This window comes from Squalius cephalus (genome assembly GCF_949319135.1).
Source record: "Squalius cephalus genome assembly, chromosome: 17".
Lineage (NCBI taxonomy): Eukaryota > Metazoa > Chordata > Actinopteri > Cypriniformes > Leuciscidae > Squalius > Squalius cephalus.
Genome location: NC_137138.1, coordinates 15,962,853 through 15,977,616, shown reverse-complemented (window position 1 = coordinate 15,977,616; position 14,764 = coordinate 15,962,853). Strand labels below are relative to the sequence as shown.

Here is a 14,764-nt window from a genome sequence, read left to right as displayed (position 1 = left end):
TCAATATTATATTGCATAATATTCAAGTCAAATGGTTACACAAAACCTGTTGTGTGAATGTAAAATAGAGACCTCACATCTAAAATGGATCAAAAGAGGTTTCAGTTTTTCATACCCTGAGATACTTTAGAGACCTAGATTATGAGAAATATATGTTGTTCACACATAATACAAAAATACTAAATAAATAATAATACAAGCAGAATACGAGGGAATAGGAGCAGCATGTCGTCTGGCTCATTGTTTATTTCCTGTGTGTGAATGCCTGTGTTGTGTCTCTCAGGTCAGGCAAGTGATGTGTCTCAGAAAGAGAGCCGCCTGCAGGTGGAACTGGACGACGAGAGGCAACGATATCAGAACTTGGTGAAAGAATATTCCAGACTGGAGCAGAGATATGAAAACCTGCAGGAGGACATGTCCTCCATGAAGGTAATAGTCTGACTGAGTCTAAACTTCTGGAACTTTGTTTTTGTTGTTGTTTTTAACATGGGTTTTACACACTTTAGTTCCATCCCGGTCACCGGAGGATCCCCTCTAACCAGAGCAGTCTGGGCTCGGACTCCAACTACCCCTCCATCAGTATGTCAGAGGCAGGAGACACTGATGACACCATCCAGCAGGTGGAGGTAAAGCTATTTGGCTGAATCTGCTGATATACAACAACAGGTTTTGTAAAGGGTGTAAAGGTACCTCAGGATGAGCATTAATATGATTTGTCTTCCTGCAGGAGATGGGCATAGAGAAGGCCGCCATGGACCTCAGTGTTTTCATGAAATTACAGAAGCGTGTGCGAGAGCTGGAGCAGGAAAGAAAGAGGCTGCAGACCAATCTAGAAAAAGTAGAGGAACTGAGCCAACGCAAGGCATGTGTATTTGTCATGTCTTTGCTTTCATTCTCATCTCACAGTTGCCAATGAAACCAAACAGAAAATAAAACCAAACAAAACCAAAAAATAGAAAATAAAAAACATTGTAAAATACTGGACAAAATAAAATAATAATAATTACTCTCTTTTTTAGCTATATATTTTAAGACATTTATTAAAAGTCCATTGGCCTTAACTGGAAATATGTCAACACAGGAAAGAAAACTGACCTTCTAATCATTTGATATGGTCTTTAAGGTAGTGACTGTATGCATTAATCAAAATAATCTTAAATAATCAGTATTTGCTGATTGTTATTGTGTTTATACTTTTCTCTTCCTGCTCTCATGATGTTTGTAGCATTAGATCTTTGTGTTGTTAAGCAGTCATTCAGGTTCACAGTTCCCACATTTTGGATGTAGGTTGCAACATAATCGACCGGTCATAAACTCCACTTATCTTTTCTGATGGTCCCTCATCTGTACTTGCAACAGCATGGTCCTCTGCTTTATCAGTCAGCTTGTGTTTACATCTTTTTTTCTTTTTTCTTTTATCTAACAGGGTAATGAGCCCAAGAGCTCCACGTCAGAGGAGGATATAAATGCAGACCTGGCCTACAACAGTCTGAAGGTAAGAGTCAGTCCCGCCAAGTGTAATGGTCACGGCGCTAGTCAAATGTCTGTCTTAGTGCTACTCATTGATTTGTTCTGCACTGGGGCCGCTCTGCTGCTGCTGCTGGTCACGCTGCCTGTTAAACTCTGGGTGAGTGGGATGATACAGAAAGTTGAGTTTTTTAGAGAGCTGAATTATGCCAGGATGGCACATGGGATTAAGTTTTACTTTCATAAAGCAACTCAATTCTTTATTTTATTAAATACTTTGATTTTCGAACAAACATTGAGATGTGCCTTTGTATAAACATTGAATTCAATTCAAATGAAAAGGCTGTGTGGAATAGACGTTCAGGATGATATACTGTCTGTCAGATACAGTTTATGTCTTAATCGATCTCTCTTTTGATCATTCAACACTTTGTTTGGTTAACTCTTTTAACAACCTTGAGGCAAAGTCAGGAAAGCAATAAAAATGACTTTTTCAATGCTCTGTCTAACTTCGTCTGGCCCAAAATATTATTATAAACAAGAGGAGATTTATAATTTAAGCAAAAGCAATGAAAAAAAATCTGATTTTTAACAGTGTCTTGTGACCTTAAAGATTTTGAATCAAGTTCTTATCTCCAAGTTGTAAAGATAATACAACATATAATGTGAGATTAAATAGTGATAGCAAAACAATATCAAGTAAAACATTTGTAAGTTAAAAACTGAATGTATATGAAAGTAATATTAAGAAATGCTTAAATGCAAATATATTCATTAATTCAAATACATACATACTGTAAATGTGTACTTTTAATTTGATTTTGTTTTGCCATCCCTATATACTGTATATATCACGGTTATTATAGTTAACTTAAAGGGATAGTTCACCCAAAAATGAAAATTCTGTCAGTAATTACTCACCCTCATGTTGTTCCAACCCGTTAAGACTTTCGTTCATCTTCGGAACACAAATTAAGATATCGTTGATGAAATCTGAGAGCTGTCTCACTCCTCCATAGGCTTCTATGTAATTGAAACTTGCCGGCCCAGAAAGTTAATAAAGACAATGTTTAAAATAGTCCAAGTGACTACAGTGGCTCAACCATAAGTTTATCAAGCGACGAGAATACTTTATTCAACTATTAATTTTCCTCTGTGTGGGCCTCTGAGTGAGTTCACATAGTGTAACAGCGCAGCGCCTCTGGGTTGTACGTCAGCATGTAGGCTCACTATTGGCCAGCATCACACACATGACCAGCGTCGGCCAGTAGTGAGCCTACGTTCTGACATACAACCCAGAAGCGCTGCGCTGTTACACTATGTGAATTTCACTAAGAGAAGTGAAAAAAATGTTTGTTGCTTTAAATAAATTAAACATTAACTTAAATAAAATGTATAATAAAAAATAACTAATATTAAAATTTAAAAGTATTTTATTTATTATTTTACATTAGACATATTAAAAAAAAAAACTTGTGAAAATGACAACCACACAACTAAATTACTAAACCTTATTAAAATGAAAATGAAAAATCTAAAAATAAAAACTAATTAAAAATAATATGATAATATGTTTAATATGATAATTTTGCTCCTTTGTGTGCTAAAATTTTTTTGTCAGATCTATTTGTCTTTCCTGTATATTCTATACATCTTTTATAGCTTAGTTTTCACTGACGTAAAATGAAATATGGTGTCTATTCAGAGTAAAGTCTGTAGTCTTTAGGAACTCTGTCATATCTGAAGATCAGTTATTTATCTGAGCACATGGGTGTGTTGAAACACAACAGCATGCTCAGTTTAAAAGGTTTGACTCTGACCAGTGAACAAAGTACAAGAATGCAAACACCAGAGCCAAATGTTGATCTCTAATAAAAAAAAGAAAAAGTAGGCTATACTTTATTATATTTGAAATATATTTTTAATTTAAAAATTAAATCCGGCTGGCCTGGGAACGCCTCGGTTCCCACCGGAAGAGCTAGAGGAAGTGTCTAGGGAGAGGGAAGTCTGGGCATCTCTGCTTAAACTGCTGCCCCCGCGACCCGGCCCGGATAAGCGGAAGAAGATGGATGGAGAATATTATATTAATTATATATTAAATTATATATATATACAGTCGTGCTCAGAATTAATCATACCCCTGGTAAATATGATCAAAAATGGCTGTAAAAAATAAATCTGCATCGTTTATCCTTTTGGCAAAATCCTAACCTTTCATTTAAGTAAAAGAATTGAAAGTGGATCGTTGTTCTGATGGAAGATCCAACCACGGCCCATTATAAGATTTCTAGCAGAAGGCGTCAGGTTTTGATTTTTTTTATCTGTTGATATTTGATAGAATCCACGATGCCATGTATCTGAACAAGAAGTCCAGGACCTCCAGCAGAAAAATTGCCGTCCATTAAGACAATATAGACACACGTCCTCTTCCTGGCAGATTCGTAACATCTTTAGTTGTTTATAACTTCTTAATTATTGCCCTGATGGTCAAAATGGGGATTTTCAATTCTTTAGCTATTCTCTTACAGCCACTCTCTATTTTGTGATGCTCAACAATCTTTTGCTGCACATCAGAACTATATTCTTTGGTTTTACTCATTGTGATGGATGATTCAGGGAATTTGGCCTTTGTGTTTCCTCATATTTAAACTCCTGTGAAACACGAAGTCATAGCTGGACAATTTCATGTTCTTAGTCACCCTGGTGTGCTAAAAAAGGTAAATATTAATGGGAATATACTTTAGAGATATTTTATTCATAAAACATTCTAGGGGTATGAATAATTGTGGCCAACGTGTTTTGGAGAAAAACATTTATTTCATAATGTTATTTCCCCCCCACTTTCAATTCTTTTACTTCAATAAAAGGTTAGATTTTTGCCAATTTTTTGAATGAAAGATCAAAAGGATAAACGATGCAGATTTATTTTTTTTACAGCCATTTTTGATCATATTTACATATATTTACATTATATTTTTATATATATATATATATATATATATATATATATATATATATAAAATATTTAAAAATATATTTTTAAATAGTACATTGCAAATATACTAACAAAAAATGGTACTATCTTTAAATGTATTAGAAGTATATTAGCATCATGCTTTTACCTATTTTCACACTACAACTTTTAACACACTTTAAAATAATTGTACTTTAGTATATTTTCTAAACAATATATTATAGAAAAATATACTTGAAGTGAAAATTCTGTTTATTTGCACTTTACTTAAAATATATATTTTAGGTATATTTTTAACTGTGCTGAAAATCATTTTAACAATGAATTGAAGTATACTTTCAAAGTACATTAGCCTATAGTATACAATAGTATATAGTACAAAGTATAGCTAAGTAATATTTGTTTTGTTATTGAAGACAAAGTGTGCAATTTGTAGTATTTGGAATTTAAGCCAAAGGTTTTACTGAGCATATATTTTTTACTCAAATATAATACACTTATGGTATATGGCTTGTATGTTTCGAAGACACTCGTAATGAACTTGTAATGTACTTATAACACAAATAAAGTACACATTAATATCACTAATCAAGCATGTATTTAGTCCCTACACAGGCATAATACTTATAACTTGTCGACTTGCAGTTCCATTGACATATAGCCTATAGGCGTAGCTACGTATTTACTATGTCCATGTATAACAGATAGTGAGGGCTTTAAAACTGCAGTAAGCTAAATTGAGGAACGCGCTTGTGCTTTAAAAACGCAAACACAATAGAAAAGAGCGCGGGTGTCGAGTAAAGTTTAACTTTTAACTTGACACGGCGTTTTAAAACATGCAAGAATTTATATAAATATGTATCATTTGACGTTCATAACGTGAGTGAATCTTCAAAAAGATCAGGGTAGCCTGCGTATAGATACTCACCAATAGCAGATTACAAGAGGACAATATGTCTGTTATCTTTTGAACTATTCCGAGATGTGTCAAAAGCCTGCAGTCTTTTTCTTCATATTTAATAGCTCTCCAATATGATTGTTGTTGATGAGCAGCATGATCCCCAATCGCTAATGCGCGTGCAATTGACTCCTCCCCCATTAAAACCATTGTAGGCACATTTACAATATTACCCCCCCCCCCCCCTTTTTTAAGGTTTTTAATGATATATAATTATTATTATTTTGTTTTATTTTTTAATTATGATTTTTTAATGAAAGTTACACAGAGTATAAAAAGGTTGTCAACAGGATAATCATTAGGGGAGGATGCGCTGGTGCTAAGCAAATTTTTGGTGGGGCTAAAGCTGGGTGGCTGCTGAGCTCAAGTAAAACTCAAGGCAGTAGAATTACATAACTGATTTGTTTGTTTTCTTAAAGCGCCCCAACATTGCACTGTAAGCTTATATAATAATTGCTGATGGTTCTTGTTCTCAAACACTCTTTGCGTCTGATCAAAGCTTTAGCTACAGGCGTTCGGTTAACCTGGATACAATTGCTGCCGTCAGCAATGCTTGATTTTTGTATTTTTTCCATCTCTTTCTGTTTCAAAGTTTCTTTCCCTCACACAAACACATATACGTTCTGGCTTATTTACAACTTTTTGCCTCGGGTCACTTTTGATAGATTTGAATTAAAAAAATCATCCTTTAAGTGGTAAAAAAATACAGACTTTTTACCCTCTTTCAGACTCTCTTTAAAAAAATTGTTCTGCTTACAGCGGCAAGAGCTCGAAACGGAGAATAAGAAGTTGAAGAATGACCTGAACGAGTTGAGGAAAGCGGTGGCCGACAGGGCCTCCGAGAACAACTCGTCCAATGAGCTTCAAGAGGGCTACAACCTGCTGCTCAATCAACTCAAAGCGGCCAATGAGGAGCTGGATGTGCGCAAGGAGGAGGTCCTTATGCTTAAGACCCAAATTGTGAACTCCACAAGACAGTCAGAGAACATAAACCACATTGTGAGTCTGAAAACATTACCCACACATCAGTCGACATACACATTTTATAAATTTGACCTTTGAGGGCTTCTAATCCATTTTTTACAGCTGTTGTCTTACCAAATTAAGCTATTTTAGTCTGTCATTGTCATATTAGACTTTCTAATCCATTAGTATTCCATCAGTCTCCAGTGGAGCAATCAGACATGGAGACACTGCATGGGATAGATGGCATATAATGGGCTTTGATGGAGCTCAGAGTAATTTAAATTCAACGAATGTTGAGTGTAATAGTGATAGTTTGTCTGAGCTTAGCAAAACCTGCACTGCTAGTGAAAGTGACTTTATATCCACCTGCCTGTCTGAATCTGCTGAGGTGGGCGAATCAGAGTCAGTATTGATTATGCTCGGAAAGAAAGCTCTCTTTCTTGCTCTCACTGTTATATTTGGCCCACACAGATATATTTTTCCTGTCCATAAGATTGAGTTGCTGAAATGTATAAAAATGTCCCACATCAGACATATAAACATTCACTCATTGTTCCCTATTGATATCTTTGTTTCATCCATACAGAATTCCAATGATGTATCAGAATGGACCAACAACAAGAAGCCCGTCGACGAGGAGGACATTGTGAATGCGCCTGATTCAAAGAAGTAAGGCAGTACAATCTGCAAAATGAAAAGCTTTTAAAGTGACACCAGCTCTCCTCCACATACTCATTTGTCTTTTTTTTAATGAAGATGGAATTCAGTGGTATTGACCGTTTGCAAGATCCAGAGCAGCTCTCTTATTCAGCGCTTCATGCTGTCAAATTTCATTTTCAGCAGTATACCTTAGTTTACGGGAGAGCCAATCACCAATCACGTGCTGTCACAGTCTCAAAGCTAAAAATGTAAAAGTTACCTGAAATTTTTCTGTCAAATTTATAGGCCACCATGTTGGCCATAGGCTCATGTTGAGTTGGAGACATTTTTATGCCACAAAACTTTATTTTGCATTATTTTCATGCAAAACAGTAAAAAAAATTATATTATTATATTTTGTTGCACTACAGCAAATTCAGGTGAGCTTTATAAACATAACCAAGCAATTATTTAGTGACTACAACAATTATTTCTTGGTATAAATTGAGTTATACAGTAGTGGGCAACAAGTTCAATTAAACCATCAAAATATTTCAAAAATATGTCATATTTTTGAAATATTTTAAGAAGGAAAGAACAAAACAAACTTGATTAAGGTATTTCTCTGACAAAATTATTTGACAATTTGCAAAAACAACATGTTTTATTTTACAATGCAAAAAAAATACATAGAGAAACCAAAAGCACAGAGGAAAATAATACATTGACTACAACATAATTTATTAATATTTAGTTGTTTCTCTCTTGTTTTTGCATGTTTTCATATTTTCTTTGTACGACAGATCAGTGAGGGTCACACTATTGTTCTTACAGTTACATTTAAACAAATTATTATGTAGCAATTCCTTGTTAAGTTACTGACCAGCTAGCAAGTACCTTTTTTTTTTTTTTTTTTTTTTTTTTTCCTCACTGAAGCCCATTTGGCACTTACTGAGGGTTAATTTTGGAGACTATGTAGGAGTGTCTATTTAAATTTTCATCTCTGGCTTTTTATCTTTTTGTCTTTGGCCAGTGTATCCTTAAACCTGACCCTGAAATCTGTTCAGTATTCACCGTGGTTGCTCTGACTTTTCTCACTATCACAATTTTAAAGTGGTCTTTTGAAACAATACGAGTCAGAGAGTGACAGATTTTAGATGAGGTGCTGATTACATGTGAAAGAATACGTTTTCGTCCTTTGTGGTCTCAGGACTGGGCTCTGATTTCTCATTCATGTGTTTTTCCTACCTTTCTCTATTTCTCATTTCCTGAGATTGCCACATCTCCTACAAATATTGCTTGGGCAGGCAGCTCACTTAAAAAACAGAAATGAGAAATAATCTAAGTCATAACAGCTACATGACCTCTATACTTGCAGATAATTCAGATGTGCCCTCATGCTTGACGTCTTCACAGACTAATGCCATGCCTTGCTTTGCTAAACTAACTGGCCCTGCCATCTTGTCATTCTTCTCTTCTGCCTTTCCCTCCTCTCTGTCTGCTGCCGCTTCTCTGTCTCTTTGGCTCTCCGTTACTCGAACGCCAGTAAAGCACAAGACTGGGGTTATTTGAATGAAGATGGGGAGCTTGGTCTGGCATACCAGGGTCTAAAGCAAGTTGCCAGGTTGTGCTTTAATTTTCTTTGATTTCCCTTCAGCTTTAACTGGCTTTTCTGTTTCGAGGTCTCTGTATATGTCAATGTTTTTTCAATCAGTAAAAGATCATTTGGCATATATAGATTTTTGTGAAAAGTTTTGAGGGCTAACTGTTAGAGACTGAAGTATGTACACCGTTTAGACCCACTTATACCATAGTGTGTCATGTTTGAATGTGTTCAGGCTGCTGGAGGCCCAGCTGCAGACACAGTCTCGACAGCACAAGGATGAGTTAGAGGCTCTCCACACGCAGGTCGAACTGCTGAAGGACAATCTGGAGAAGAAGCAGGACATGCTGAACCACTTCTCCACGCTTTCTCCTGATGCTCTGGTGGAGTTCAGCGTGCAGCAGGAAATCACACGCCTCACCAACGAAAACCTGGTGAGGGCTCATCTAAAAAAACAGCGAAAATCGATTCAAAAAAAAAAATCAACTTGTTTTAATAATATACATACTGTGTGTGTGTGTGTGTGTGTGTGTGTGTGTAATATATATATATATATATATATATATATATATATATATATATATATATATATAATTTTTAATTATTGGAAAACAAGACAATTATTTTTCAGTGAGCCCTCAAACTAGCCACTAATTCTAAAAGGGCAGCAAAGTATTATTGCATCCAATACTATTGGCTCACTCAAGATGACGGTGTGGTTGTACTCCAGGATCTAAAGGAACTTGTTGAGAAGTTGGAGAAGAACGAGAAGAAGTTGAAGAAGCAGTTGAGGATCTATATGAAGAAAGTGCAAGAGCTGGAAGGTTAAATGTTTACCTTTGGTCTCCGTGTTTAACATTTAACTTTTAGTAGAGCTTTGTGCTGATGTGCTGTTATTCTTTCTATAGTTTCTCAGGCCACTAGGAGCAGACCAGAGCTGACTCGTCAGGTCACTGTACAAAGGAAAGAAAAGGACTTTGAAGGCATGCTGGAGTACTACAAAGAAGATGAGGCCTTGCTGGTCAAGACTTTGATTACTGGTATGTGTGGTTGCATGCAAGCACGTTTGAATGTGGAGGTTCTATGGTTGTAATTAATACACAGGTCTTGTCTTTAGACATGAAGCCCAATGCCGTGTCGGCCACTGTCCCCTGCCTCCCCGCCTACATCCTTTTCATGTGCATTCGTCATGCCGACTACATCAACGACGACCAGAAAGTTCATTCGCTCCTTACTGCAACCATCAATGCCATTAAAAAGGTCCTGAAGGTATGTATATTGCACACTCCACATCAACACACTCCCACTACCATCCAAAAGTTTGGCGTCAGTAAGATTTTTTTTAAATGAAATTAATACTTTTATTCAGCAAAGGTGCATTAAATTGATCAAAAGTGGCACACAATATTTCTGTTTTTACTGTGTTTCTGATCAAATAAATGCAGGCTTGGTGAGTGTATATAAGTATAAATGGTAGTGTATAAGCTCATGATGATAGGTTGTCCATCATCCCTGTTTTATTCATTCTCCAGAAAAACAACGATGACTTTGAGATGACCTCCTTCTGGTTGGCGAATACCAGTCGACTCCTGCACTGTCTGAAGCAGTACAGCGGGGACGAGGTGAGATGTCACAGTCTTTTTACAGTTATTTTTTTCCTTGCATGTTTGTTCATTGGATATTTTTAGGGATGCACCGAAATTTTGGCTGCTGAAAATTATCAGCTGAAAATGGTATTTTCAGTTTTTGGCTGAAAGCCCAAAAATATGTGCCACCCCGCCCTTCAGTGTTCAGCGCTTAGGTTTCACTCTCGCTCTAGCCGTTATCACTGCGCAGTTTGACACTCCACTCAATATTCCGCTGTATGCACGCGCGCTTCGCTTAGTTGCTCATAGACCTTACTAACGCTCCACTCATGTACCACTCATGTTCATTGGAAAAGCAAAGTTCGCTCAAATAACGTGCTGACATGAAATTTCTATGTACAGTAGTAGTATACTTGTTTCTGTTTTCAATAGCCTTACTGTGCTGTAACGTGGTGTGGTATATAGCCTTGCTGGGCAACGCTGGTTAAATGACGCTACCCTAAAAAAAAAACTAATTAAAAATAAGAAAAGTAATTTTCTTTTTTTAAAGCATTTTCGACTTCTGTTTTCGGCCAAGTGCATCCAGAATTTTTGGTTTTGGCCCAGAATTTTCATTTCGGTGCATATTCGGTGCATCATCCGATGAAGATTTCAGCTGCAAATAAGAGCTAGATCCATTTACCACATTTTAACATATATAGCCACATATTCTGCCATCAAAAGTCTGGTTTTAAAGCCCCAGGTGACCCCGCCTACTAATCTTTTTTGGTTTTGGTTATGCTGTTGCTTCCTGTCATAGGCGTTTATGACACAGAACAGTCCCAAGCAGAACGAGCACTGCCTGAAGAACTTTGACCTTGCGGAGTATCGACAGGTTCTGAGTGACCTTTCCATCCAGATCTATCAGCAGCTCATCAGAGTGGCGGAGAACATCATGCAACCCATGATTGGTGGGTACATAGAGACACGTTAAATATTGAAATGATTTGCAGTTTCTGATATATCATAAGGAGTGCATGTTTGTGTGTTTGGTTTTGGTAGTATCTGCCATGCTTGAGAGCGAGAGCATCCCCAGCCTGGCCGGAGTGAAGCCCATGGGCTACAGGAACCGCTCCTCTAGTATGGACTGTGAGAGTGGAGGTCCGGCGGGCTACACGCTGCAGGCTCTGATCAGGCAGCTGGGACAGTTTTACACCACCATGGCGGACCACGGCCTGGACCCTGAGATCGGCCAGCAGATGGTTCGCCAACTCTTCTACTCCATCAATGCAGTGACCCTCAACAACCTGCTGCTGCGCAAAGACGTCTGCTCATGGAGTACTGGCATGCAGCTCAGGTACACATTTGATGCTTTCAGGCCAATCCGTGGCCTGGTTATATCTTCAGGAACGTCTAATGAGTGTAACGGCCATCTCGTCCATTGGTATTGTTTCAGGTACAACATCAGTCAGTTGGAGGAATGGGTGAGAGGTAAGAATCTGCACCATGGTGGAACTATAACCACCATGGAGCCTGTTATCCAGGCCGCCCAGCTGCTGCAGGTGAAGAAGAAGACCTCCCAAGACGCAGAGGCCATTTGTTCGCTCTGTTCCGCCCTCAGCTTACAGCAGGTAGACATTCATTTAGCATTTAACATTTGTTTACTGTATTTTTTTTATTGACTTTTCATGGTCTTAATCTTGCATTTACTTCACCTCAGATTGTGAAGATTCTGAACTTGTACACGCCACTCAATGAGTTTGAGGAACGAGTCACTGTGTCCTTCATAAGAGACATACAGGTAAAACTATGTACACACACTTGCAAATTTCAGTAGTTCATAACCACAGCAAAAATAATATCCTACCAAACACACTCCTACTTAAAAAGTTTAATATTAAAAAATGAAATGTTTAATTAATAGTAAGGTATATTTGTTTAATTTAATATATAAATTATAGAAATATTATTAAAGTTCTAAAAACTATTTTAATTTTCTGTTTTAATTTATTTTTAAATAGTTTAACTTGAGTATTTCCATGACCAATGACATGCATGATTGGTTGAGATGCTGTGTTTGTACTATGGACATAGATGTTTTTGTTTTATCGTTAAAAGTCATGTCTGCCTTATTCTCCATACGTGTTTCATCCATTTCATGTCCCCTGAAATTATTATTTTTTATATTTTTATATATTTATTTATATATTTATTGTTTTCATGTGATCTTTGAATCCTGAAAGTTCAAAGTTAAAAAAGCAGCATTTATTTGAAATAGAAATCTTTTGCAACATAATAAATGTCTTTACTTTAATTTTGATCAATTTAATGCATCCTTACTGAATACTATATATATTTTTTTTTAATTTCTTTTAAAAAAACATCTTACTGACCCCAAACTGTTAAACGTTTTGTTTGATTGACTTTAATTGTATTTTTAGATAGATCGTTGCACATCTGTTACTTCTGTTTATGCTACAAAGTCTGTAGAGATCATATATTTTAGCATATATTTCATTTTATTTTATTTTATTTTTTATTCCTCTGCACATTAACTAAAGACAGCCTGTTTACATTTATACCTCCTCTAGACAGGCTTTAACAAGTGCATTTGATCATTCATCAGAATTTTTTTTTTCACATACAGTACAAGCATTCAAAAGCTTGTATAATAAATTATTATTGTTTCATAATTTATTATTGATTTCTTTATGAGCATGTCTGATTAATATTCTTATTTTCTTCTGCAGAATCGCCTCCAAGATCGGATAGAAATCAACCAACTGCTGGTGGACACAAAGTACACCTTCCCTGTGCTCTTCCCTTACACTCCTTCAGCGCTCACTCTGGAAGCCATACACATCCCTGCCTCCCTCAGCCTGGACTTCCTCACGCGGGTCTGACATCTCAATCTCTCCGTCTCACTCTCTGACCTGCGGCCTGCAGAAATGAGAGCGGGCCACGTCGCAGATCTGCTAACCCATAAACTAACAACCAAACATGTGGGATTTACTGTATCGGCATTTAACAAGACTTACAGTCTCCCTGACCGACTAACTGTGGTGTTGAGATGCGGTTTCAGTGAGTCCCAATGATGAGTGGTATAAATAAGCTGTCTGCCTTTTGAATTTCCTTCTACAGTATAACATTCAACCCGTTTGTTTCTGGGCTCCCGATTAATACAAGCAAGACTATTGTTTGAAGAAAGTTAAAACACTATATTTGGATTGGGATGTGTTTGTCTTTGACTAATTCTTAATAATAATGATTAGCTATTTGACTAATAATGATTAAGTTTAATCTAAATGAAAGTAAGAGGGTTTTGGGCTACTGACATGAAACACTACTGCAAGATGTGCGTGTCCGCACTCGAGTATCTGTATTAGTATGCACTGATTTATTTGTGTTTGTAATGTAAAAGTGTCTGTTATTTCCCTTGCTTGTGCTGGAGCACATTCTCATCTCAGAAACATGGGCTCCCACTGAAGCAAACCCACAGTCTCATTTTTTTTTTCTAGGAGAACTTTTAAAATCAGCTGCCAAGATTCATCCCCACAACCTATTACAGAAAGAGGCAGGAAATCTCTGCATTGCAGTGGCTGTTGCCAGTGACCAATCTGGATTAGTCTCTACGAATAGGGACTTTTAAAGCTTTTTTCTTCTCCATGTTTTGAAGAATCAGTTGCAGAGACTTGGAGCCCTGAATCGGTTATGTCACAGCGTCAACGAATGGTGCTGATCTTGAAAGTGACATTGACAAGTTGAAGTACGTGGAGCAGAGAAAACGAAGATGAGGACAATGAGAGGAGTTTGAGCTGGGATGTTTAATATTCTATTGAAATAAATATTTCTGTGATTGTTGTTTGTTGGTGGGATCTAGAATGTGCTGGAGGGCATGTGCAAGTATGATGAAACATCTCAGGAGGCGTCATATAGACTGGGATAAGTTCGGTGTACAGAAAAGACATTCTGAAAAGTACCAGGTTACTTCATGAAAGCAATTATCACAATTTACTTGATACATTTGTACAGCTCTTTAAATGATTATGTGTAATTAAATAGCAATAACCATTCACTGTTTACTTTAAAAGTTAAGGAAAAAACTATTTTATACATTCTCTTACAATTTTGCCAACAGAATGGGCTGTTCTACAGGAATAGTGCATCATGTAAATGCAGGAAACTACTTTGTTTAAAAGTGATCATCTTTTAGCTCTAGGTTTCAACATTTATACAGAACTCAAATAATCATGTATTGTGTATCACTTTCTGGATGTAATTTTCTGGAGTTAAATAGTTCTTTCAGTGCCAATAAAGTAAGGACTGTACATTTTCGTATTGGTATTCTTGTATTATTATTAATAATTACTTTTCATGGAGAAGTTTTAATTTTTTTAAGGGGTTGTCTATTTTTACTGCCCTCTACTTAACTTATCGAGTCGAGTCAGAATAGAGCTCTCCAAAATTACATGTCTTTATCATAATTCCTGTTCATTTAAACTCCTGATACATTTGAGTTCGAAATTATGTACATATTTTGTATATAATATCTCTCTTTTTTTCAGTGACACCCCAACAGAAAGTACAATTTC

General features: G+C 36.6%; 1 protein-coding gene across 3 annotated transcripts in view; it reads left to right on the top strand.

The window, feature by feature from the left end:
* myo5b (myosin VB) overlaps positions 1-14,508 on the top strand; it is a 59,921-nt gene extending 45,413 nt beyond the window's left edge. For 2 of the 3 annotated variants that reach the window (XM_079847829.1, XM_079847828.1), the window contains exons 24-40: positions 284-429; positions 507-626; positions 728-862; positions 1,427-1,495; positions 6,159-6,398; positions 6,952-7,034; positions 8,843-9,041; positions 9,338-9,431; positions 9,516-9,647; positions 9,725-9,876; positions 10,140-10,229; positions 10,993-11,143; positions 11,235-11,529; positions 11,629-11,803; positions 11,893-11,973; positions 12,923-13,069; positions 13,691-14,508. In XM_079847829.1, the coding sequence (XP_079703955.1) occupies positions 284-429; positions 507-626; positions 728-862; positions 1,427-1,495; positions 6,159-6,398; positions 6,952-7,034; positions 8,843-9,041; positions 9,338-9,431; positions 9,516-9,647; positions 9,725-9,876; positions 10,140-10,229; positions 10,993-11,143; positions 11,235-11,529; positions 11,629-11,803; positions 11,893-11,973; positions 12,923-13,069; positions 13,691-13,702 (2,321 nt within the window). In that variant the 3' untranslated portion in view covers positions 13,703-14,508. Of the gene's footprint in view, positions 1-283; positions 430-506; positions 627-727; positions 863-1,426; positions 1,496-6,158; positions 6,399-6,951; positions 7,035-8,842; positions 9,042-9,337; positions 9,432-9,515; positions 9,648-9,724; positions 9,877-10,139; positions 10,230-10,992; positions 11,144-11,234; positions 11,530-11,628; positions 11,804-11,892; positions 11,974-12,922; positions 13,204-13,690 lie in introns of those variants that run through there. The other variant, XM_079847830.1, reaches the window with a different exon arrangement.
* The last annotated feature ends 256 nt before the right edge of the window (positions 14,509-14,764 follow it).